The 22459-nt window shown below is 31.6% G+C and overlaps 7 protein-coding genes across 7 annotated transcripts; 4 read left to right on the top strand and 3 right to left on the bottom strand.

The window, feature by feature from the left end:
• Nucleotides 1-197: 197 nt before the first annotated feature.
• Tsp_07552 (hypothetical protein) lies at nt 198-1266 on the top strand. Its single transcript, XM_003381827.1, has 5 exons — nt 198-311; nt 377-405; nt 835-956; nt 1062-1132; nt 1198-1266. Exons 1-5 carry the CDS (start codon nt 198-200, stop codon nt 1264-1266), a joined length of 405 nt encoding a protein of 134 aa, XP_003381875.1.
• A 4513-nt stretch (nt 1267-5779) lies between these two features.
• Tsp_07553 (conserved hypothetical protein) lies at nt 5780-6754 on the top strand. Its single transcript, XM_003381826.1, has 3 exons — nt 5780-5946; nt 6362-6494; nt 6533-6754. Exons 1-3 carry the CDS (start codon nt 5780-5782, stop codon nt 6752-6754), a joined length of 522 nt encoding a protein of 173 aa, XP_003381874.1.
• A 400-nt stretch (nt 6755-7154) lies between these two features.
• On the bottom strand, nt 7155-7631 carry Tsp_07554 (histone H2B, gonadal). The gene is made up of 2 exons (XM_003381825.1): nt 7258-7631; nt 7155-7214 (listed from the first exon to the last, which is right to left on the bottom strand). The coding sequence occupies exon 1, from the start codon at nt 7629-7631 to the stop codon at nt 7272-7274; it is 360 nt and encodes a 119-aa protein (XP_003381873.1). The 3' UTR covers nt 7155-7214; nt 7258-7271.
• Nucleotides 7632-7894: 263 nt separating this feature from the next.
• Tsp_07555 (histone H2A) lies at nt 7895-8290 on the top strand. Its single transcript, XM_003381824.1, has one exon. The coding sequence runs from the start codon at nt 7895-7897 to the stop codon at nt 8288-8290; it is 396 nt and encodes a 131-aa protein (XP_003381872.1).
• A 1883-nt stretch (nt 8291-10173) lies between these two features.
• Tsp_07556 (histone H4) lies at nt 10174-15622 on the top strand. The gene is made up of 12 exons (XM_003381823.1): nt 10174-10480; nt 11328-11379; nt 11911-12107; nt 12361-12497; nt 12950-12983; nt 13035-13220; nt 13273-13394; nt 13591-13761; nt 14131-14595; nt 14776-14919; nt 15040-15201; nt 15548-15622. Exons 1-12 carry the CDS (start codon nt 10174-10176, stop codon nt 15620-15622), a joined length of 2052 nt encoding a protein of 683 aa, XP_003381871.1.
• A 264-nt stretch (nt 15623-15886) lies between these two features.
• Nucleotides 15887-19966, bottom strand: Tsp_07557 (conserved hypothetical protein). Its single transcript, XM_003381822.1, has 11 exons — nt 19842-19966; nt 19554-19604; nt 19157-19198; nt 18632-18664; nt 18074-18142; nt 17444-17479; nt 17148-17204; nt 16885-16914; nt 16435-16497; nt 16175-16309; nt 15887-16010 (listed from the first exon to the last, which is right to left on the bottom strand). Exons 1-11 carry the CDS (start codon nt 19947-19949, stop codon nt 15894-15896), a joined length of 741 nt encoding a protein of 246 aa, XP_003381870.1. The 5' UTR covers nt 19950-19966; the 3' UTR covers nt 15887-15893.
• Nucleotides 19967-21983: 2017 nt separating this feature from the next.
• Nucleotides 21984-22343, bottom strand: Tsp_07558 (hypothetical protein). The gene has a single exon (XM_003381821.1). The coding sequence runs from the start codon at nt 22341-22343 to the stop codon at nt 21984-21986; it is 360 nt and encodes a 119-aa protein (XP_003381869.1).
• Between the last annotated feature and the right edge of the window lie 116 nt (nt 22344-22459).

Genomic DNA, 22459 nt, shown 5'->3' with positions numbered 1-22459 from the left:
CCTGACCGTGATATCAGATTCTCGAGACTAGCACATTGGTCTTCTTGTGTTTCTTGTTAGAAGCGGAAGTAGCATTCCTGTTCTTGCCTATTCACCAACATGCCTCTAACTCCAGGCATAAGGAGGTTTTGTAGTCACAGGTGATATCTTCTGATTGGAGGTGTACCACTGAAACTGCCGACTGCTTAATTGCTCTGATGTCTATACCGTTCATAAGCTATGATCCGCTCGCTCCAGCTGAATTTCAATATGGAAAACAACAATTCGGTGCTGTTTATGCACGACGTTCAACTTATCATTCATGTCTCCTTGTTTCTCCTCAATAGTTGCGGTTCGTTGTTGCTTCCTGTCGTGAGTATTAGTATATAGCTTCCAGGTCTTGGATGAATGTAAAAAGCCCAAATTGTTTGTGTTATTTTAATGTGATCATCATATTGGAATGCAGTTTGGAAGTGTGAGGTTGGCTGTGTGGTAGAAGATTGTTCTTTGGAGTGTCAAAACAGTTGTAGATCCACGAATGCATTAAGCGGCTTCTTGGTTATAAATAGCTGTTATTTCCATGGTTTCCCTTGTCGCTCTTCTTTCAGAAATTGCCTTTTTCTCTATTTTGTATGCCAAATAGAGATCCACTAGGAAATCAAGGATGTGTAGGTTTTGTTTGATCACTATCATGACCTCTAAATTGGTCTAAATCATTCTTGTACAACCATTTTATTCTTTATCCTACATCAAAGTACACTAATCGTAAATAACAGTAAACAACAATACATTTTATACTTACTACTGTGCTTTTGCATCGTTTCCTGCTTTTAGTAGTGTAATTCTGTTTATCAGATCTGCCTTCGTAAGCTGGCCGCACACGGTCACTTCATCTATCGCTAATAACGCCATCGCGGAAGCAACGAGCTTAAAACGAAAATTTTCTATTCCGGAAATTTTCAATGTTGGAATGACTAGTATGATCTCTTGCTATCTTCAATGTTAGTTTTCCAGCGCCTGCGTTAACGCAGACAATGACGTTATTTGTGAATAAATTAAATCTGTTTACGTTGATTCTTCAGACAAATTCTCAATGTTAAGCTTTCATGAAGAGTGGCCAAGGATGCTTATGAGGTTCCACGCTGCAACAGTAGTAATAACAACTGGGAAGCTAAATAACCGCTACTAATTCTAAAATGTAAAAGATAAAAATATTAGGTTGAACAGAAAGGAGGCGCTGCTAGCGGAAGTTTTGCTTACGTCAGCACTGGCCCCGCTAATCGATAAGCTTGGTAACCGGTCCGGACATTTCTGAACGTGCAGAATATTCGCTTTCATGCTAGCACAGTCCAACACTGCGTAAGAATAACGGAAAATTTTAGTAAATACGTAGTGCATGAAGCTACTATAGTCACTATGTTTTCCACATCTGGCAAGCTTGCATGCAAGAACTCACCGATGGTTTTGACTGTTATACACTCAATCAAATGAATAAAAAAAATAAATATGGGATAAATATTTAACATTCAAATTAGTAGACGATCCGTAATATTATTCCTTGCAGCTTTCAGACAATTGCGTAGGATTATAAGGCATCGGCGAGGTGTATGAATAGAAGTGGCAAATATACGCGGAAATCCGACATTCGTGGTTGCGCTGCACGGAAGCAACAAAGCGGCTATATCACAACTGTTGCTTTCGATTTGAAATGTGCAAATTTTCTGTCTTTGAATAATTCAAAAAGTGATAGGCTAATGGTTTAATTAATTTATGCTGCAAAACTGTTAAGTTGAATGCGATTTTAAAGCAAACAAATATGAACAGTAGCCACTGGGTAGCAAGCTACCATTCTTCAACTAAAACTGGAAGTGACCAATATCAAAAGTTGACAATATTTTCTTGCGTATAAAGAAACCTATTTATTTGCTTTTAATCAAAAAATTTTACTTTTATGCAGTCAAATAATAGTGAATTAAATTGCAGATTAGTGTTTTATTTTGAATGAAGCACCATGAATGAGTAATTTCATAGGAATAATTGAAAATATATTATTAAATATGTGACACTATGTTTTAAAGGTTTCTTGTGATTAGCAATCAGTTCTTTGTCTGTTTTACTGTACAAAAGCACAAGAACAGCTTAACGAACAGTAGTAGAATGAATTTTAGAATAAAATCATACTCCCGGAAGTGACAAGCTAAGCGAAGTTACAACTTCCGCATTTGCGTTTTGCAAGCTGTCCAGATGTGATCGAGTTTTTCAGCATCTGCTTCACGCACTAATGCTTAACAACACTTCCGGGTAAAATTCAGAAATTGTTTGAAAAATCTTGAATGTGACGTCAACAACTGTAATTTATTCACAAATAACGTCAACGTCAGCACCGAGGCAGATGTTCAAAAACAAGGAAGTGATTCGAATTGAAGATAACAAAATGACCAACGTTGCAATAATTTCAATATTTGAAATAGCCAGAGGAAAAAATTTTTAATTTATTGCTATTGTTGCTTTGTTATCTCAGTTCTCTGCATTCGTGATAGCTTCTGATTTTGCCGAATTGCATGTTATAGAGAATTGGTGCTTCAGTGTATACTTTTTCTGAGCAGAGCATACAACTTGAAATTTTTGATGGAAGGAACGAGCACTGCTCATGTTCCAAAGTATCTGCATATTTTGTTTGTAATTAGCTAATTTGAAAGTTAATCAAGGAAAGGGGTAAAATATATCTCAAAGATTATTATACTAATAGCAGTTGTCACGATGCTAAGTGGATCAACATAATGCTATAAAACATACTTGTAAAATTGAAGCTGAATTTCAATAAAATTGTCAGATTTGAAAAATTCAAGGAATGTATTTTGTTCCACCAAGCGACAGAGTATTATATGGCAGCTCCAATATGAGTTCGATGGCGGTTAGCCTGATCATCAAATTTTCACGAAGTTACTCTTTTGATGATTAAATTTTCTTTCTTTTTGTAGTTCTCGAATTCACTTGTTACGAAATATGGGGTGAATTACCATTAAATTACCTTATATGGACATAAATCATTTACCGTTTTTTAAAGAAAAAGCTTATTTATAACGTGAAACTGTGTATATTTGTTTTTAAACTTTACAAATGATGTTTTTAAAACTTTTGCGTTTTACATTTCACTGTTAACAAAAGATTATCTTATTGCTTAATTTTATTCCTGTAAATTTGCTTTTGCATTTTACTTCTTCACATCTATGCTGATGAACAGACTGTTTTCGCAGAAACTTTTCTGCTATTCGATATAAGCGCTTCAGAACTAAGTAAATGTATAGTACAGAAATTTCCATTTTACAACAACAAGCAAATCTGAACTTTATTTCAATATATACCATGGGAAAGATGGGCAATACAACGATATCGTGGAAAAAGTCCATTTCTAAACTTGTAGACGCTGTTCCACGCAACCAACTAATCGTTATATTGAAAAAATGGATTAGCTGTAATATTACAATAATAATGTGCTACATTAAGCCATTGTTTGTATGTTTATTCACAACCCGTATTTGTCATTATGATTTGTGCACTTGAACGTGTGGCATCTCCCTTTGTGTATTGGCTTATGTCGGTTCTTCAAGATACAAACTGAAATTCATTATTATTTATTCTCATCATTCGAAAACACATCTCAAACCTACGATACGGAAAATAGCACAAGCTAATGATAAGCACTGAGGAGTGAAATAAATGAAAAANGAGAACTGNACGGTTTTGTTCTTTACNAAATTAAATATCCTTTATTTATCTTAATTGCATTATTCTACAAAAATATAGAAGTAACAAATGAACAGTCTGAAGAAGAGATAACTGAACATAGAGATGTTAAAATAAACGTGTTTATCTAAGTCATTCTTTGTTTTCATAATTTGACATGTAATGACTTTTTANGATGGTAAAAGAGCAAAAAAAATAATTNTCTTTGCTTTCACGTTTTGTTTTGNAAAATCAACAGAATTTCGAAATGCAACAGATATTTTTTGNTTCTGGAATGTTGAACCCATAGTAANTACAAAGAATTGCAACTTGAATGTTTAATCAACCCAAGTAGTGGGGTTTTACTTTAGANATTGAAAGAAAAATTTTAATACAATTTACACAAAATGTATAACCACAAATTTTTTATTTTAAACAAAATTCCAGATTTTATTTTTTATTTAAATGAAACATAAGAAGAAAAACAATAACTCTTGTGTAGAAAAGCGAAAGAAAGATTNGGAAAGATTAAATTCTTTTGCGNAAGTANAAANCATTTTCAGAGAACATTCAGGCNAAAATCAGAAAANGTATTTCGATGCTAATATTCAGCAACCACCACTCCAACTTTTTAGCTGAAAACTGCAGCTGGACNATTCATCCATTTTACATTTTCCCTTTGTACTTGAATAGCCTTCAATTAGCTTTCATCAAAACAATATCTGACAAACAGCTAAGAACCTTAGCCATAAATCTGATTTAATTGTTAGCTAAGAAGGTAATTTATATGACATGTAAAAGCAACTGTTGGTTGACATTCTTTGAAACAGTATTTATCAACGCGGATGGATAAAAGTAAAGCACTTTGAAAGCGGAAAAAAGCGATAAAGCTGCTTCAAATTCACTTTGCAGTGGACATCGCATTCTTTGATGTCAGCATATGTGCGCCATTTGTCTGTGATTAATAATCTTCTGTCAACATCAACAAAAGGCATGGGTGCCACAGAAATATCAATCAAAGTTGATCTTCAGTTGTAGATAAAATAAGAAATGGAAACTAAATGTTGTTTCAAAATGATTATTTAAAATGGAATTTAAACCGTCAAATTTATTTTCCTTTTTGGTCTTGCGTTTGAGTTCAGTGCTTAGCATTCGAGGGTTATTAGCTGTTGAGCAAAACAACATCAGATATCATCATCCGAAATTTCCCTGCTGAAATTGTGATGGATACGGCTTTGTGGACTGGACGGCAATGAACAGAAAATGGACGCGNGAAAATGGATTCTGTNTATTACTAAGACTGGAGTAAGCGAAAAAGTTACACTATGAGAAGCAGGAAAGTAAAAATGCTGCTGGGCCATTAAAGCTTTGACGCCAGCCTAACTCTGAGCTAAACAAATCCAACCGGAACGGTGCATAAGCTATTTTAAAAGAAAATTCAAGACTGNCAAATGNCTATTTTATGGTGAACAANTGAAATGTNAAAACTGAANGAATAATTAATGTNTATCATCTAAGATAACTACTTATTTNAAAGCCATATTNCAAATATTGCAATACATCTTAANATACTGCTCTTAACAACATACACAAGGAATATTATGCAAATGNTAAAGAAGTTAAACATTNAGTTTTAAGCATATTAACTTTNGTTATTGTTATAANTTCCTTTAACGCAATTAAAGATAGCTAACACCGTANTCTTNAAAAAGCTGTGTTTTAAAAAATAGTAAATGCTTTTTTATGTACATATTAGGTATTTTAATGGTAATGCACCCATATTTAAAAAAAGGATTGATAAACAACAATTACCCAATCCTTGATCAAAACTTAATAGCTAATCAAATGGCAAAGTTATTCACCCAATCACTTATCATAGAGATTAGCTAATAAGGTAGTAGAAACCATTAGCCAATTACCGATCAATTCCATGCAACCTATCAGCTTACAGTCAATCACAAGAAGGGGTCGGAGTTTGGGTTAATTGGGGCGCGGATGAGTTCAGAATAGCCCATGTGACTTCATCTGGAAGTTTAATAGAATTGTGAATATGGAGTGAGCAACAACCAGATTAATGTCCTCCATAATCAGCAAAACAGTAAATGGCTTTCGTGAAGTTCTCAGTTTTGCTGATTTGGAATTAGAATATAATGGGGGCGTTGAAAACGATGAGCAGACACTTCCTTATGGAATTGCTCCACTTTCTGAGCGTCTTTTTCATTTGCTTAATGCTGTTATCCTGTTGTGATATTTGTTTGCGTTTAAGTTACCTACTATATGTTGTTCTTGTTCACTGCTGAACAATGAAAGATAACTTTTAGAGAATTTTAAACCGCTTTTAATGTACTTACATGATGAAATTAAATTATTTGTTTAATAAAAATTTGCGCCAAATGGCATTTTCCTTTGTATTAATCAAAAATATCTTTGGAAAATATAACAACTGCGCTTATCTGGTTTGTCGAATACTTTTCTTTGCCGTTAACCGCACGAAATCAAATATAAAAAATAAAATTCAAAGAATATTTTTATGGAAAGTTTATACAAATAATCATCATTATATTAAACAACTTTAGAATTTAAATTCGTTTAAATATTTCATTTCTCAGCAGTGATGTTTAATCAACGTAATGTAGCTAATAAAAACAGATTGAAGTGGTCCTGGAAAGGACCGTTTGGTTATGAATAAACTAGGCGTGACAAAATTAGGCGCGTTCGCCGCGTATACGACGAGCCAACTGAATATCTTTGGGCATGATGGTGACACGCTTGGCGTGAATAGCGCACAAGTTTGTGTCTTCAAACAGACCCACAAGATAAGCTTCAGCTGCTTCTTGTAAAGCCAAAACTGCCGACGATTGGAATCGCAAGTCAGTTTTGTAATCTTGGGCAACTTCACGAACCAAACGTTGGAAGGGCAGCTTACGGATCAACAGTTCAGTGCTTTTTTGGTAGCGTCGAATTTCCCGAAGAGCCACAGTCCCTGGACGATAGCGATGCGGTTTTTTCACACCACCAGCACTTGGTGCGGATTTTCGAGCTGCCTTAGTGGCCAACTGTTTGCGAGGGGCTTTACCACCAGTACTTTTTCGTGCGGTTTGTTTCGTACGCGCCATCTTCACTCCAAAACTTTCAACTGAGAACGAAATCAATACTCGCTCCTTTATATGTGTAACTGCGATTGACCTTGAACCGTAATTGGTGAACTGAGTTTTCAAAAATGATTGGCTGGGGAGAAAAGGCGGGAAACAATTTGCAACGCAGGTACTATTATGCCTCCTTCGGTTTACACACTTGTTAACGATAATTTCAAATGTTTTATAAACAATTTTATCAATTTACAATATCACACTAATGTTTAAACATTTAGGTCAACTGGTATAACTGTACTTTGTGTAGAAATTTTAACAAAAGAATAGTTTTTTCAAATTTTTTCATTTTATTTATTGAATTTTATTTTTTATTTATTGATTTGAGCAAAAATAATTGTGGTCCTGAAAAGGACCGTTGGGTTTTTTATTATTTACTACTTAAAGATGCCGGCAACACATGCCGTAACAGTGAGTTTACCTTGTGCTAGTGTATTTAGCAACAGCCTTGGTACCTTCACTGACGGCATGTTTGCAAAGTTCACCAGGCAAAAGTAAACGGACAGCCGTTTGAATTTCCTTTGAGGTTATCGTATGGCGTTGATTGTAGTGAGCAAGACGACTCGACTCAGCGGCAAGGCGATCAAAAATGTCATTCACAAAACTGTTCATGATTGACATCGCCCTGCTGCTGATGCCAGTATCAGCGTGAACTTGCTTCAAAACCTTGTAGATATAACTAGCGAACGATTCTTTCCTGGAACGACGTCGTTTGCGATCACCAGACTTGGCCATTTTCTGGGCCTTGCCAGCTTTCTTCACAACTTTCGGAGCCATCTTATTCAACACGGCTGGAAGGTCAAAATGAAATGAAATTTTAAAAATGAGAATTTTTATACTTAAACTAAGGGAAAAATAGCCAATGGCGTTTCTCAGTAACCGGATTTGAAATCCATGCGCAATAGCCAATAGCGTTCAGCGAAAATTGTTTCGTTGTGCATCGTGACCTACTTTTCGATTTCCTGAGTATTTAAGCGCAATTTCAGGGGAAACGTTCATTGTTGTTAGTTGTTGGTTTGCTTGGTGTTCGTCGATTGAAGATGTCTGGCCGCGGAAAAGGTGGAAAAGTTAAAGGCAAAGCAAAGACTCGATCTAGTCGAGCTGGACTCCAGTTCCCTGTTGGTCGCGTTCATCGTCTCTTGAAAAAGGGAAATTACGGTGAACGCATCGGTGCCGGAGCTCCTGTATACCTTGCTGCTGTCATGGAATACTTGACCGCCGAAGTACTCGAGTTGGCTGGGAACGCCGCCCGGGATAACAAGAAGACTCGAATCATTCCTCGACATTTGCAGTTGGCAATACGAAATGACGAAGAGTTAAGCAAGTTTCTCTGCGGAGTAACTATTGCTCAGGGCGGTGTTTTGCCGAACATCAATGCAAGCCTTTTGCCAAAAAAAGCTGAAGGTCTGTCAAAAGGAATGAAATCATCACAGTAAATTGGTCATTTCCTTTTGCGAACCCAACGGCCCTTTTCAGGGCCCAAATTTTTATACTGCCGTTTTATTAAATTTTTTTTGTATTAAAATTTTTTATTCTTATCACTTGACGTTGTTCATTTCGTTAAAATAAGAATATAATTTATTTTGTAAACGTAGCAGGATCAAGCAAGATTTATAATACAACAGATGACGATTGTATAATTAATGTTATAAGTTAAAAATAATGCGACAAAATTGGGGAAAGTTGACCTGCAACTTTGTTAGTGGAGAAACCAAACAAAAAAATTTTTAATGCAATGCATAGTCAAAAATTTATTTAGAAGAAATAATTATATGAATAAAATTGGCAAAAATGACTAGAAAAATAATATTGTTTGACCTTTCAATGCTTAATTTGTACAGAACTTTTCATACAACTTTATGCCAAGCAATGAAAAGAGCGCAGTTGTTTTACAGCAGTTGGCCAAAATATGTACAATGCGTTTGTCCTTGCGTCTGACCAAGAAGCAGTTGATTCGATACAACTGTCAAATGGTGTATCAACTAACCAAATTAAAAACTATATATAAACCGAGAAAAATATGAAAAGGACCCTAAAAAACTGCGTCACCAAGTTGTTTACAGTCGTGATTCTAATTCAGTTTGTATTGTCGTGTGTTGACTTATTACGGCTGAAATAAATTCTTGCATCATCGCCAGTTTTGTTAGCAATTTGGTTGTCCATCAAATTTCAACCTTTCGTTGAATTAAATCTATTTACTTGAACATCAGTATAAAATTTATATTAGTTGTCGAACACAGAATATACATTGAACAGTTTTATTTAAGCAAATCTATATTGTAAAAACAACCATACTGTAAACGCGAAATTTATTTATAAATATTGCGATGGCGCTATATGAAAAATTCATCCATAACTTTACATCAACCGCACCCATTTTATTTTTACATTTTGTTATTTGATGCGCTTGTTTATGGTATTTTTCAAGGTTGTCTGTGCTAAGCTCAAAACATGAATTTAACTGTAATGGTGCAGCTTAACTTGTCCTTGGAAATCTCTTTGTTATCATAAGGTTTTACTTCATAGCGAGTTGTATTGCAAATCCATACGTACAGCTAATTTAACCGTTGAAAAACAGGAAGTAAAACGAGTGAAAAGATTTTACTGTATTTTAACTGCCGAAAGTACAATTTACTAATTGGTCAAAATTAATCACTTGCGGTTACATCTGAATTTTAAAAATGCTAAAATTAACATATTGCCATTGCTCGTTAATTTTTAGAAAACTCATTACAAAATTAAATGATCGTTCATAATTTATTTTTTTAAATTATTTCTTTTGCGTTTACAAACGCGCTTAAATTGCTAACTAATAAAACGACTGTAATAAGGAATTCGGGGCTTATTTAGCGATCTTTGTATCTGTAACCCCGACTGTTGTAATGATTAATTTTTCTGCTACAAGGAATTCTGTTGGAAAAGCAATCAAGTATATTTCAGAAATGAACGGAAATAAGGAATTAAAACGCACATTTGCACATGCTTTACGTCTTGCCATTCCTAATAAAGAAATTTTTACTCATTTGTCTATTCAAATTATTAAAAATGATATGTTCAAATTTAGTACATTCAAAAGCGTCAGTTTGTTCGGGGTCATTTATTCCCGCCAAAAATCGAATCGAGGTCACACATTTGCACGACAGGTGGCTCATTGTTGAGAGACATTTCTCCAATCAAACAAGTTTAGATTGAAATTGACCAATCATATTAAATTGCCGCTGAGGTCTCTTTTGGCTCACGCATTTTATTTGTATAAAAGCAGCTCACTAAGAGTCGCTCGTCACATTTTAGTTTTGCGGTTGACGAGTGAAGTCTGACGATGTCTGGACGTGGTAAAGGTGGCAAAGGACTTGGAAAAGGTGGTGCCAAGCGTCATCGTAAGGTTTTGCGTGATAACATTCAGGGAATCACGAAACCGGCAATTCGTCGATTGGCCCGCCGTGGTGGAGTGAAACGGATAAGCGGCTTGATTTATGAAGAAACTCGAGCCGTGTTGAAATCCTTCCTTGAGAATGTTGTTCGCGATGCTGTCACTTATTGCGAACATGCGAAAAGGAAGACCGTCACGGCAATGGATGTAGTATATGCGTTGAAAAGACAAGGGCGAACCATCTATGGTTTCGGTGGTTAACTCTTCGTCATTAATTTTTTACTTTTAATTTTTAAACCCAACGGCCCTTTCCAGGGCCATAATACATTTTTGTTTGAATAAAAAGAGTTATTTGATTAACATTCAAAAAATTGTAAAATTAATAAATCAGTGAATTGTGTTGAATACGTATAGGTAATTCTTACTTCGAAAACTGCACCAAGAGCAAGAATTGAATGTTAATTTTGAAAATGGGCAAAATTGAGTTATTTTTTACTAAAAATATAAATTAAGAAATTTGTATTCCAATATTTCGTTTTGAGATTCTTTTTTTTGTATTTTGTGTTATTGACATTGAGGACATTCAGCATCACTTTTACCTTTGTAAATGTTCAAGCATTATTTCTCTCATGGAATGCAGTGGTTTGATCATCCTACTATTAGCATTTAATTATTAAGAATGAGATTAAAATTTCGAAACTTAAAATTTGTCATCTGCATGAAAATTCAGTCGACCCAATTTTCCAAACTGAAAACTGACGTACACTTTTTTGAAAAATTAGGTCAGAATTCCACCTGTCATTAATATTAATAATTGTCTGCATTATTAGTAGCATTGACTCAGTTTCCAGTCCCATTTAAAACAATCAGATTCGATCAATAAAGTAAAGCACAAGCGTAAAAATACATGACAAATTAGGGCAGTTGGGTCATATAGATCATCCGAAGAGATTTGATGCTGAAAATGTATTATTATTACACGCTATTTATTGTCTGAAGAGTGCATTGAAACATCAGATAATTGCTGAATAGTTGGTTTCTGGCTGGAGGCTAATCCCCAGGCTTTGTTTATTAAATACACTAATGTATATCCCCATGTGCAGCAAGTTCGCTATTGATTATTCGAAAAGTACACTGCAGGTACATGTGTGCATGGTAAGAAAGTGTTTGTAAAATTCGAAAATAAAACAAGATTGTTGCTTTATTCCAAAGTGAAATAAATATTATGCAACATTTTGATGTTGCTTTCGTCCCGTTGCAAATTTTGTTGAATATTTTTTACCAATGTTTCAATGATATCTTACACAATATTTTTTATAACTACATGATTGTTGTTTATAGTTTATTTGAAATTAACTTTGAAATAATTTAAAATAAATTCAAATTTTTATTTTATAAGTTTTAAAATTTAATTTATACCAAGCACATAACAGGATCTTTTAATTCTGAAGAATAAAAATTGTTGATTGACAAAAAGTAGGGTACTGTAGATTGAAAATATTTTTTAAAAGATCTGTGAACGAATTAAAAAAGTAAAATTTTAAAAGTTTTTAAAGTATTTTTTTCTTAAAAAACATCTACGATTATCATCAAGCTGAAAGTTGCATATATTAAATCAACAAACTTGCGTTTTTTTATACGGTATTTTTGTACTGTATTGCGCGGCTTTAATGAAGTTATGTCCAGTCGACCGAAGTTTCCTTATTTAAAAAAAGGACAAGGTCACTTGAAGTATAGCAAAATTGAATATAACAAAGCAAACACCAAGAAGGCACATTTATCTGATAAAAAGGCACGTGAAATGAGCCGATCACCAGAAGTTTGTGCAGATAGGAGCAGTCCTAAGAATTTACCAAATCATCAGAGCAACAAACACAATCAAGGTATTTTATTTATCACGAATTTTGTTTTATTTATATTCGCTAAAAAATATTTTGTTTTTTTTCCCACTAATATGTTACTTGTGTTGTAAAGTTCATTTTTTATTTTACTCGTTGAATATTCACTTGTTATGTTTGTAGATGAAGCTTTGTCGTTAAATTTGAATATTCAGCAAAATCAGTCACTGAGTGCTGACAGCAGTCGCTTTAACTATAGTCAAAGAAGCGAAGTATGATGGACAGTTCTTATTTTCAGTTATTCAGTTTATGTTAAGATTTGCGGAGTTTCAGATTGAAAATATGGAAATGCGTCATTTTGAAATCTTTGAAAAGTTTGCACAAGAACTTTCGCTAAACGATACCGAATCTTACCAACGACTGTTGAATGCTGTTGTAAGTGATTTTAAATTAAGATAATTTTTGTGTGCATTTAATTTTGAAGGCAGAATTAATTTTCCATTTTATGTGAAAAAATATATATGATTTTTATTGAAACTAAAATATTTTTTAATGACACAAAGTTGATTTTTTAAAATATGTTAACTTTGTAGTTATGATTAAATATGGAATAAAAATTTTGTTTGCGATAACAGTTAGTTAAAGTTGGTATTTTCTAAAACTGTTCTGGCGTTGGCTAGCATCTTATTTTTTATTCAAGTATGTTTTTTAATGATAATTTACTTTGGATGTGTTCAGTTGTCGCTTGAATTGTTTATCTCCATTTTCATATTTTTTCATATGAAAGATGAATTTAGAAAGCATATGTGGGGGATTCGTGAAATAAAACATTTTTGTATGAATGTATTATGTTTGTTACTTTTAAGTTCTTTTTTTTTCTATTTCAGTGCAACTTTTCAAGTCCAGAAATTGGAGATTCAGGTTAGTTGTGAATGAATAGTTAAGCAGTTTTAATTCATTATTGTTTTTAAGCACATACTACGAACGTTGCGGCGAAATTGCACTCTGATTCTCCAGCGGTAATTAGTGTCGATGGAAAGCCAGTTTCAAATGATGAACATACACATTCAACATCTCCGGATTTTGTAATACCCACTTCCAAAGCGGAAATCGTTCCACCACTGACTGCCACCGTAGACAGCATAACACCCAGAGTTGGTATGTTGCATGACTGTCTTGAATAAATTGTTGATTAATGGAGTGATTCTAGATGCGAACAATGGCTACACATCGAATGACCAGTCGGTTGCCACTTCAGTTTTTGAAATGTTAAACCGACCTGGAAGAAAATTTTCTGCTGTAGCTTCAGCAGGTCCAGCTTTGCGACATGATGTAAGTTAAACACTACTAGCAATGAGTATTTTTAATTTGAAGCATTTGATCAAAGATAACTAACTATTTGCATTGGTATTAGTAAATAAATAGAAATAAATTTATTTTTGATTGGTAGAAAATAGCTTCATTTTTTTAATGATACGAAATTCCAAAAATGCAATGTGAAGCAGTTTTGCAATTTTATACATGATAGGCTCCTACTGTTCGTGAAGAAGCATTCAAAGGTGTGCACGATACTTCCACTCTTTCGACATCATCAAGCGTCAGTCAAAGTTCCGAAATGCAAAAGCGATTGGAAAAAATGATCACTCAACTAGAAGGTGACGCTAAAGGTATTGAGCGTGTTCAAGCGAAATTGGCTAAGGTATTGTTTTTTTGAAAGAATTTAAAAAATTTAATTTTTCTACGTTTACATGCATTTTATGCTGTTTTGCAGGATACTAATGCACTTGAAGCAGCGAAAAGAGATTTGCAAAAGCAAATGGAAGACTTTGACAAGGAAAAGCAAGAACACTTTAAAAGCATTGAGTAATTAAATTTGGAAAATTCTGAAGTTTATTTGTTTTTTTTTACTTTATAATTAATTTTATAGCAACGAACGTAAATATCTTCGACAACAGTTGGCTACTTCTGCCAAAAAAGGCGATGATGTTACAAATATTTTACGATTACAAGTGATTGATATGAAAGTCATTGATTGATTGAATAGTAATAATGAATTGTTGTTTGTTAGATTACTGATTTGCAAAACGAGATTTGTGATAAAGAAGCTCGTGCAAGTGGACTGCGTGGCCGTATTCGTATTTTGGAATCCGAATTGACCGCAGCCAAAGATGAATTGCAAACACTGAAAGAGAGATGCCACACCCTTGAAGAGTTGAACAGTCGCTTGGATCGTGAAAATACTCAGATGCGTTTGAAGGTGTCAAAATTTCAAGGTGGAATTTCCAAAGCGCCATCTTCTTCTACTGTTGCCGGAAGTTTCCCTTGTTCGGTGAAAATGGTACCCAAAGGAGGTGGTCCGTTGGAGAAAAATTCATCTTTGAAAAAGTCGAATAATAAGGAAAAAGAGAAAACTGTGCGATTTTTGATTCCCGAAGATGAGCCTCAGTTCAGCCGTACCGAAGACCGAGCTATACAGACGGATTTGTCACCAACGACAACAGTCAAACAGCAGCATCTGCCATTTGCTACGGTGGTGCATCATGTGCACAAAAATGATAATTGTCCTTTGAATAGTCGTGAACAAGTGTCGCAGTTCATAGATCAAGGATTTCTTGGAAAATCCCCACCCCAAGCGGTATATATATTTTTTTTTCTTTTTTGAAAAATTTTAAATAATTTATTATTATTATTGTTCTGTTGAATGGAAATTTAGACTTTTGAACGTATCCGACAAGACGGTTCAGTTGAAGTTATTTATGGAAATGGTACTATACAAGAACTGAGCGCCGATGGTGAACGAGTTACATATCATTATTGTAATGGTGATTCGAGAAGATTTTTGGCGGATGGATCTGAAGTGAGTGATTTGTAATTATTGCTATTATTACTTTTTGAATTTTATTATTATTTTATAAAGGTATATCATTTTGGATCGAAAGGAATTGTGCAAGTTCGAGAACCTTCTGGTATTATTAAGCTGAAATACAAAGACGGGCGTGTGGAAGTCCATTATCCGGACAGTCGTATTGATATCGAAATACCGAATGAAGCCCGGGCAACAATTTATCCTGACGGTCGACAGACAAAAATATTCCAAGACGGCACTACAGTGGAAAGAGCTGCTGACGGTACTGAGGTGGTACATTTTGTAGACGGAAGCAAAGAAGTTCGACACAAAGATTATCTGGTTATTTTTTTATTCATAATGAAATGAAATATTTATTTTTAATAATATTCTTTTTTTAATCGTAGAGAAGAGAATTTCCATGTGGTGATGTGAAATTCAAATATTCCGATGGGACGGAAGAGACACGTTACGCTTCGGGGCGTGTTCGAGTGAAAGACAAAAATGGCAAAGTAATTCGTGATGAAATTCTACCGAAACAGTGAATAATCTGTTGTTTGTTTTTTCAAATTTTAAAAAATATTTCCATGTTGATTGTGTATGTAAATTATTTTGTTATTACATTTTTGTTGTATGATAGATAGTTTTTTCTTCCACACTTCTTTGTTATGCATACAGTTTAATTCTGTTCACTTGTAGTTGTAAAGTTGACTGATTTTTTTTCAATTGACTCACTCTGTATGTGCTTAGAATTCATGCATTTGTTTTGCTTGTTTAAAGTTGAACATTAAATCAAGAAAAAAAATATATATAGTACAATTAGTGAATATTGAATGAGTTGTAATTGTTGTGTGAATTGAAATCAGAAAAATAATGCAATAAATATATTTGTTATTGAAAAATTTCTTTTGAACATAGATTTATTAAATGCTTTTCTTAAATTTATCATACATAAATCCATTCATAATTCAAAATTCTTAGATTCATCAAATTGAAGTAAACGGTAGTGCTGATTGATCGAGAGTTTCAAGTTTGTTTACCGCTGCATTCACTTTTGCTTCATCGAATGGCACACCCAATTTTTCCGCCAATTTGTCTAGCCTCTGTAAAACATGGATCAAGTTGAAACAAACAGCACAGTTAACAAACAAAAAATATTTAACTGAAAATTATTCATGTGGAATTTGAGAAAACAATTTATTAAAAATAATATGCAAAAATTAAAATAAATTTTTGACACATTTCTAGCTGAACTTTTGTTCATCACCTTTTCGAAGCATTTAAGGACGCACAAATCTTTAGTGTAAAAGTTTTCCACTTTTGTGGTAGATTTGCAGTGGGATTGACATTTGTAGAATTTACGTTCAATTTTCAGCAATAACTTATCATCATCTTTTCTAGTCTGAAATTCATCATATTTTCAATAACAATATTCTATGGTAAGAAATAAAATTAATAAATTAAAAAAAAACTTTTTAAAATATCAATTGGTTGATTTTACAAAAAATTTCAAGATAAACTTCTTACAGCACAGTATTCGTCCAGTATGTAGTATTTCACGTAACATTTTTTTCTTTGCCGTTGAATGCCCTAAAATTGTAACAATAAAACTGAACATTATGAAATAAATTTATATGCAAATTTCAGATAGACTTTTATGAAAATCGTTTCAACGTAATGTACGTGGTATGATCAGTGTAATTGAAATTAAATAAAATCTTTTTTTTTGAATTATTATTTGTTTAATATACATATACTCAAGCAACAATAAACATGGCAATAATCAGTCGATCACAAGTGATACGAACTGTTCACTATTATTATTACTGTGTTAAATAAAGTTTTGGTGTTGCGATTATAATTTTATCATTACCGTATTAAAATAGACATTTCGGAAAATAGTTGGAAATGATTTACCTATTTTAAATTTATACATTCTTGTTTAATTATTTTAATGATGCAAAGAATATAACTTACTGCCATCATGCCCGTTTCAGTTAACAGTTCCTAAAAAGAAACATGCTTTTGTTACTGTTAATAAAAAATTAAAATTGTCTAAAATATTAGTTGAATTTATTTATTATAAAAAGAGTAAATTCAATTTTAGAAATAAAAATATTTTCAAGTAATAATAATGTCAAGTAAGAAGATACATTTTTTTGAATAATATTTTTGATACTATCAATAATAATGTGCTTTGCTAATTGCAATCAAAGTTAATAGTAGACAGAAATGATTACCTCTTGAAACTGCTTGGCCACACGAATAAGAAATTCCAAGGCCAATCTTTTTGCACTCTAAAAAGAATTTTAAACATTAACATATCATCAAAAAAATTATTTTATTTATAAAAAGCAAAAACAATAAAATAATTTAAGCTATTATTTATAAAATTGGGTATTTATAAATAAAAATTGCAGGTAAAGCTAGTGTAATAATATGCTAATAACATTTTATATTTATAGTTAACTTGTCACTTATTATTTTACATTGAAGAAAAAGTTTTCAATATATTCAACTGCAGTAGCAAACTTACGGTGTCTTTTTTGTCCCATGGATCATATAACATTTCCTGAAATAAATGCGAATTAATTTACATATAAAACATAAAGCAAAATGAATAAGCAAAATAAGTTTAATGATTATTAAAGATAAGATCATCTTAGGAAGTGATATTGAGTGTATCATTGAAATTTTGTGGTGTGCGTAGAAGAGAAAGAGAAATTTTAAATTGTCCTTTTTCTTCTAATATCCTACATGAAAAATATTTAACTAATGCGGCGATAAATTTATTATTTTTGCGGTTTTAGTTAGTATATTTGCATAACATCTGCATAATATTTTTGCAGTATCAAATATTATTGTAAACAGTATGTAAATTACACATAAGTCGACCTATTGAAAACACAAAGTAACAGCTCTTGAGAACAAATAAGATTCAAAACTGGAGATTTTAGATTAGTGCTATTTACAAATATGTTTGCTTAATAATATTGCTTTAAGCAATTGAACAAAAAGCGTTTAATTCAAAAATAAATAGCCTATTACCTCATTATGAAACAAAAATTATTGATATACTGGTAAATTGTAATTTTATGTTTCTAAAATTTCCTTAAAGTGTAATAAGAATAAATAAAGGAATAATTTCTAAAATGCTGTACTATACTTCGATTTCAAGTTTCTCTTCCAATTTTTGAATTGTAACTTCCAAATGATGAAATGAATCGTGGCTTTTCTGAAAAAAATAGTTTTTTCGGTAAAACAAAACTGAAAAAAATTTTTCAAATTCATATCAAGCGAAAAGTTACAAATCATAAAATTTATGCATTTTAAATAGTTATGTAACTCATAAAATTTTGTAATAATGCAATTTTTCAAAATTTTTCTTTTTCAGTATCAAGTTCTAACTTAATTAAATTATTATATACTTATAATTCATATTTCTATATTGTTCACTAATATATGTGATGTTGGCTAATTTATAATAAAAAATTTTTCATTTTTGCAGTAATTCATAAAATTCTGCATAGAAAAAACATTTTCTTTTTTAACAATGAACTGCAAATAGTTGCCATGTTGTTATTTTCTCAAAAACATAAAATGCTTAATATAAGAATAATACTAATTTTTCCAAATCCACTTTGAATATAAATTTTAAATAATGCAAATCTTTAATTAATAAAAGAAAAATAAAAAGAAGCGAAACATGATAATATTGTATTACTTGTAGCACTTGTTTCGTTTCCGCTACAATATCCTAAAAATAAAATTATTTTTGTTAGAACATAATATGCATGATAACTTTAATAATCATTTTTATTTTACCTGCAAGTACATTATGAGCAAAATTATACTTTAAGCACACAGAAATTACACATTTTATATAAAAAACTTGATGGGCAGAAATGATTGTTAAAATTTCAGTTTAAACTTTTAAATTGTTATTTATGAATTCAAAATTTAATATGAAATGAATTTAATAATATACTAATGCTTTGCATTGTGTTATTTATAATTTATGATGATAATGTATGAAATTAATTATTAGATGTTTTTATCTTTAATTTATTCACTTCAATGTAAGTATTACCCTAGGTTTTCATATTTTGAATCTTCATGAATATTATACAAAAGGAGCATTAAAATAATAAAGCATTAATAAAAATAATTGTAATTTCATATTTTATTAGACTAGCTTTAAAAAGCTGATCACTATGAAAGTATAAACACTAAAGTTTCAAAATCTTACATCTTCGTCATCACGTACTGATCGTTGAACAATTTTGTTTTCCTAAAATAAATTAATGTACGGAATGTAAATGCAGTATATTAATAAAATATAGCAAAATAAAATGAAAAATTTTGAAATTGCGGGAAAGGATGATCCGCGCTAATGTTCTGTGCCTTTTTGTTTTTTTGCAATGAAGTTCAGAAATTGTATTCGATAATTTTTGATCTAATCGAAAAGGTAACATTCAGTAATTAAAAATTTACTTAAAATTGTTATGAGACCATCAGACATTTTTCAATCAAATGCTGAAATATTTTATTGCATTCTTTATTTTGGGATATAATTTTATTTATAAAACGTTAATCAAATTTATTCTTCTACCAATAGAATAATACAAAATAAAATTATTGCTTACCATTAATTTTTTCAAATGTTCTTTAACTGCAATTGGCATACGTTCTTTTTTCTAAAATTCAGTTTAGAATTACTGCTAATGTTCATTCTTTTTTCAATGTTTATAAATAAAAAAATGGCATTTATAAACTATTCTGATTATTTTATTATTGCAGTAAAAATGAAATTTATTTTTCAACAAATGTATCAGTTTAAATTTTTCTATAAATGCAATTCTCTAATATGCAATATATACTTATGTATCATAATGTATAATTCATGCATGGTATACTTATCATGTTTTGCTTACTGGCTTGTGAAATGGTTTTGGAGCTGAGCTTGCATTAGAGATGAATTGAAGCAAAATTATTGCAAAAAGTAAAGCAATATTAATTTTAATGACTTTAAAATGCCCCATTAAACCTTTTTGCTGATTTTTTTCTGAATATTAATATGTGAATATGAATATATATATGTAATCATTATTTATTTAAATTTGTATAGAATGATTAATTTGAACAATTAAACCTTCTGTACAAATATACCATTGTCAATTCAGTCATATATGTCATCTATTCAAAAAAAGTTGTTAAATAAATGTCGTAAGAATGAAACGTCAACCAGAAGCTAAATTTTCTGCGGTACTGGCTTTCTGCTCTCTCACAGTGCCCCAATTTAACATTGAGATAGTATTAGCAAGGTATTTTTTATTAGATTTATTATCAAATAAAAATGATACTGAATAATATGTAAATATTTATAATTATTTTTGAAACAGCTAATTATAAGAAATTTCAATCCTTGATCTTTAGCTGAAAAAACTTTTAAAATAAATCACAGTTTCATTTCATAACTGAAGTATTATGATTAAAAATACATAAAAAATAAAGTTGACATTTGGTAATTTTAGTTTTTTCTATGAACATATTTTTCCAGATATGCTTAATTTCATATATTTGTGTATTATATAAGATAAAATAATGAAAAGAAAATTAAATAAGAAACTTCACGATTGAATGAATAATTTGCCATTTTTTAAAATAATAAAATCATTATTTTCTATATCATGGTGATATTGCGCTGTTACTCTCAAACTTTGCAGTTGGCAAAATTATTAATATTTTTATTGTTAGTTTCAAAATGCAAGCTAATATTTATGTGTGTTTCAAAATCTTTAAAGGTTACTTTTTTGTACAGTTTATCCACTAAAAATTTGTAATAATCATCCTTATTAAACAAAGATGTATGTATATTTGTTTCAACACTAAAACAAGTTGCTGCAAATTACTCAATGCAATTAAATTTGCAGCATAAAATTGAGATTTTTAAATAAAAAAATATACACTTTTGATAGCACAACATAAAATTATCAGGTAACTCTTAAAAAATAATGTTGATTACTATTATTATTGTTATTATTATTATTATCCTGTTAGAGTGGCATTATTACGCAATTTTATTATTGAACAATGCAATAATCTGTATTGAAGAAATAAGCAAATAGCAAATAGAAAAAGTAATATTTTAACGTGATGCATATTATTATCCCTAATATTCGCTGTTTAAATATTTGCAGTACGGACGCTGTTCTTCAGTTTTTTGGAGTGCTTTAAAAATTTCAGTGCACTATCATATATTTTTTTATTTATTTAAAAATTTTTGATGTAAAAAGAAGCTGTTGTCATTTGAATCATGCTTTTTATCAAATGCTTACAATTCTAGGCTGATCAAATGAAAACATTCACAGCTCTACGCTTTTGTAAATTTATTACTAAAAAATTGAACTGCAAAATTGGCAACAATGCAAAATCGTTTTGTCGTAATCTTTTGCATCAAAGCTGTCCAAATCATGGGCAACCGGCTGTATGTGGCCCGCCTGTGGATGTGATTTTACGCGTGAAAAAAATTAAAAAAAATTTGGATTGAATGCGTATTAAATATTTTAATTCTATCACTAATCAATAATCTCCATGTTGGTGATTTCATTTTGCGCATTCATATTACTATATATATATATATATATTCATGTATTTTTTAAATAACAGATGTGCCAGAAAAAATTAACATGAATTTTAACCCTTTCAGACCAGCAATTTTTTCTGTGAAATAATCTTTTTTTAAATATGCGTTTTAAACATGTTATGGTGTGTTTATGAAACTTCCAATAGGATTTATTGTTTGAATAATATTATTGCCATTTTTAGAGCTGTATCAAAATTGATACACTGGGCCTCAAAGGAGTACACGTTTCTATAACTAATTGTGCATACGTTTATTGTTCTTATGTACGCAATCATGCAGTAATAGGCAGAGAAATATTTATTTAGTTATGGAATTCTGTAAAGCAGTTTCTGTTGCTACTTAGGCATAGGCAAATACTGCATTTTTTGCACAGGCACGTGGCTAACTTAGAGCACAGTCTGCACCTTCTTAGTGTTTGAGTGATTTTTGGTCAGTGGCTAGTTTGGTCCTTTGCTACTTCTTTTGAGACGTCAGTTGGTCGTCTTCCCAATCGTCTTGACGCCAGGGGTGGCGTTGGAGAAGACGCACGAGAATGGCTTCTGGAAGTTGCAATAGGCTTGTTCACAAGACACAAGGACTGACTAACTTGGCAAGTGAAGCTTAATAGGTCCAATGTGCCTGTGCATGGTCCAGGCATCTCTTTTCTGTCCCTCTTATACAGTTGCCATGCATTTGTCATGGCAGTGCTGATGATCCAAAAGAAAATGCGACGGGTCCATTTTCGACTTTTGTGTTCGATGCGGTATAGAACAGAAAGCATATTCTTCAGGTCTATGCCACCCATATTCATGTTGTAATTTTTTAAATGTTTGGGATTTCAACGTTTAATTATTGACAGGTGCATGGGGCAGCAACTACCAAATTACAGCAACTACTAGACGTGTAGTGAGGACGCGATTCCATTTA

This window comes from Trichinella spiralis (assembly GCF_000181795.1).
Source record: "Trichinella spiralis strain ISS 195 chromosome Unknown Scfld1, whole genome shotgun sequence".
In the NCBI taxonomy this organism is placed as follows: domain Eukaryota; kingdom Metazoa; phylum Nematoda; class Enoplea; order Trichinellida; family Trichinellidae; genus Trichinella; species Trichinella spiralis.
The sequence above is the reverse complement of the archived record's forward strand: the minus strand, read 5'-3'. Positions and strand labels throughout refer to the sequence as shown.

Bases quoted from the DNA above. Each gene is read 5' to 3' on its own strand.
- Tsp_07552 (XM_003381827.1), top strand. From the start codon at position 198: ATGTCTATACCGTTCATAAGCTATGATCCGCTCGCTCCAGCTGAATTT. The intron at 406-834 runs GTTTGTGTTATT...TCTGTTTATCAG, and splicing joins GAATGTAAAAAGCCCAAATT to ATCTGCCTTCGTAAGCTGGC. The intron at 957-1,061 runs GTATGATCTCTT...TTGATTCTTCAG, and splicing joins TTTCAATGTTGGAATGACTA to ACAAATTCTCAATGTTAAGC.
- Tsp_07553 (XM_003381826.1), top strand. From the start codon at position 5,780: ATGTCCTCCATAATCAGCAAAACAGTAAATGGCTTTCGTGAAGTTCTC. The intron at 5,947-6,361 runs GTTGTGATATTT...AACAGATTGAAG, and splicing joins TTGCTTAATGCTGTTATCCT to TGGTCCTGGAAAGGACCGTT. The intron at 6,495-6,532 runs GTTTGTGTCTTC...GATAAGCTTCAG, and splicing joins TTGGCGTGAATAGCGCACAA to CTGCTTCTTGTAAAGCCAAA.
- Tsp_07554 (XM_003381825.1), bottom strand. From the start codon at position 7,631: ATGGCTCCGAAAGTTGTGAAGAAAGCTGGCAAGGCCCAGAAAATGGCC.
- Tsp_07555 (XM_003381824.1), top strand. From the start codon at position 7,895: ATGTCTGGCCGCGGAAAAGGTGGAAAAGTTAAAGGCAAAGCAAAGACT.
- Tsp_07556 (XM_003381823.1), top strand. From the start codon at position 10,174: ATGTCTGGACGTGGTAAAGGTGGCAAAGGACTTGGAAAAGGTGGTGCC. The intron at 11,380-11,910 runs GTAAGAAAGTGT...AGTTATGTCCAG, and splicing joins TGCAGGTACATGTGTGCATG to TCGACCGAAGTTTCCTTATT. The intron at 13,395-13,590 runs GTAAGTTAAACA...TATACATGATAG, and splicing joins GTCCAGCTTTGCGACATGAT to GCTCCTACTGTTCGTGAAGA.
- Tsp_07557 (XM_003381822.1), bottom strand. From the start codon at position 19,949: ATGGGGCATTTTAAAGTCATTAAAATTAATATTGCTTTACTTTTTGCA. The intron at 18,665-19,156 runs GTAAGATTTTGA...TTTTATTTTTAG, and splicing joins CAGTACGTGATGACGAAGAT to GATATTGTAGCGGAAACGAA. The intron at 16,498-16,884 runs GTAAGTTATATT...TTACAATTTTAG, and splicing joins CTGAAACGGGCATGATGGCA to GGCATTCAACGGCAAAGAAA.
- Tsp_07558 (XM_003381821.1), bottom strand. From the start codon at position 22,343: ATGAATATGGGTGGCATAGACCTGAAGAATATGCTTTCTGTTCTATAC.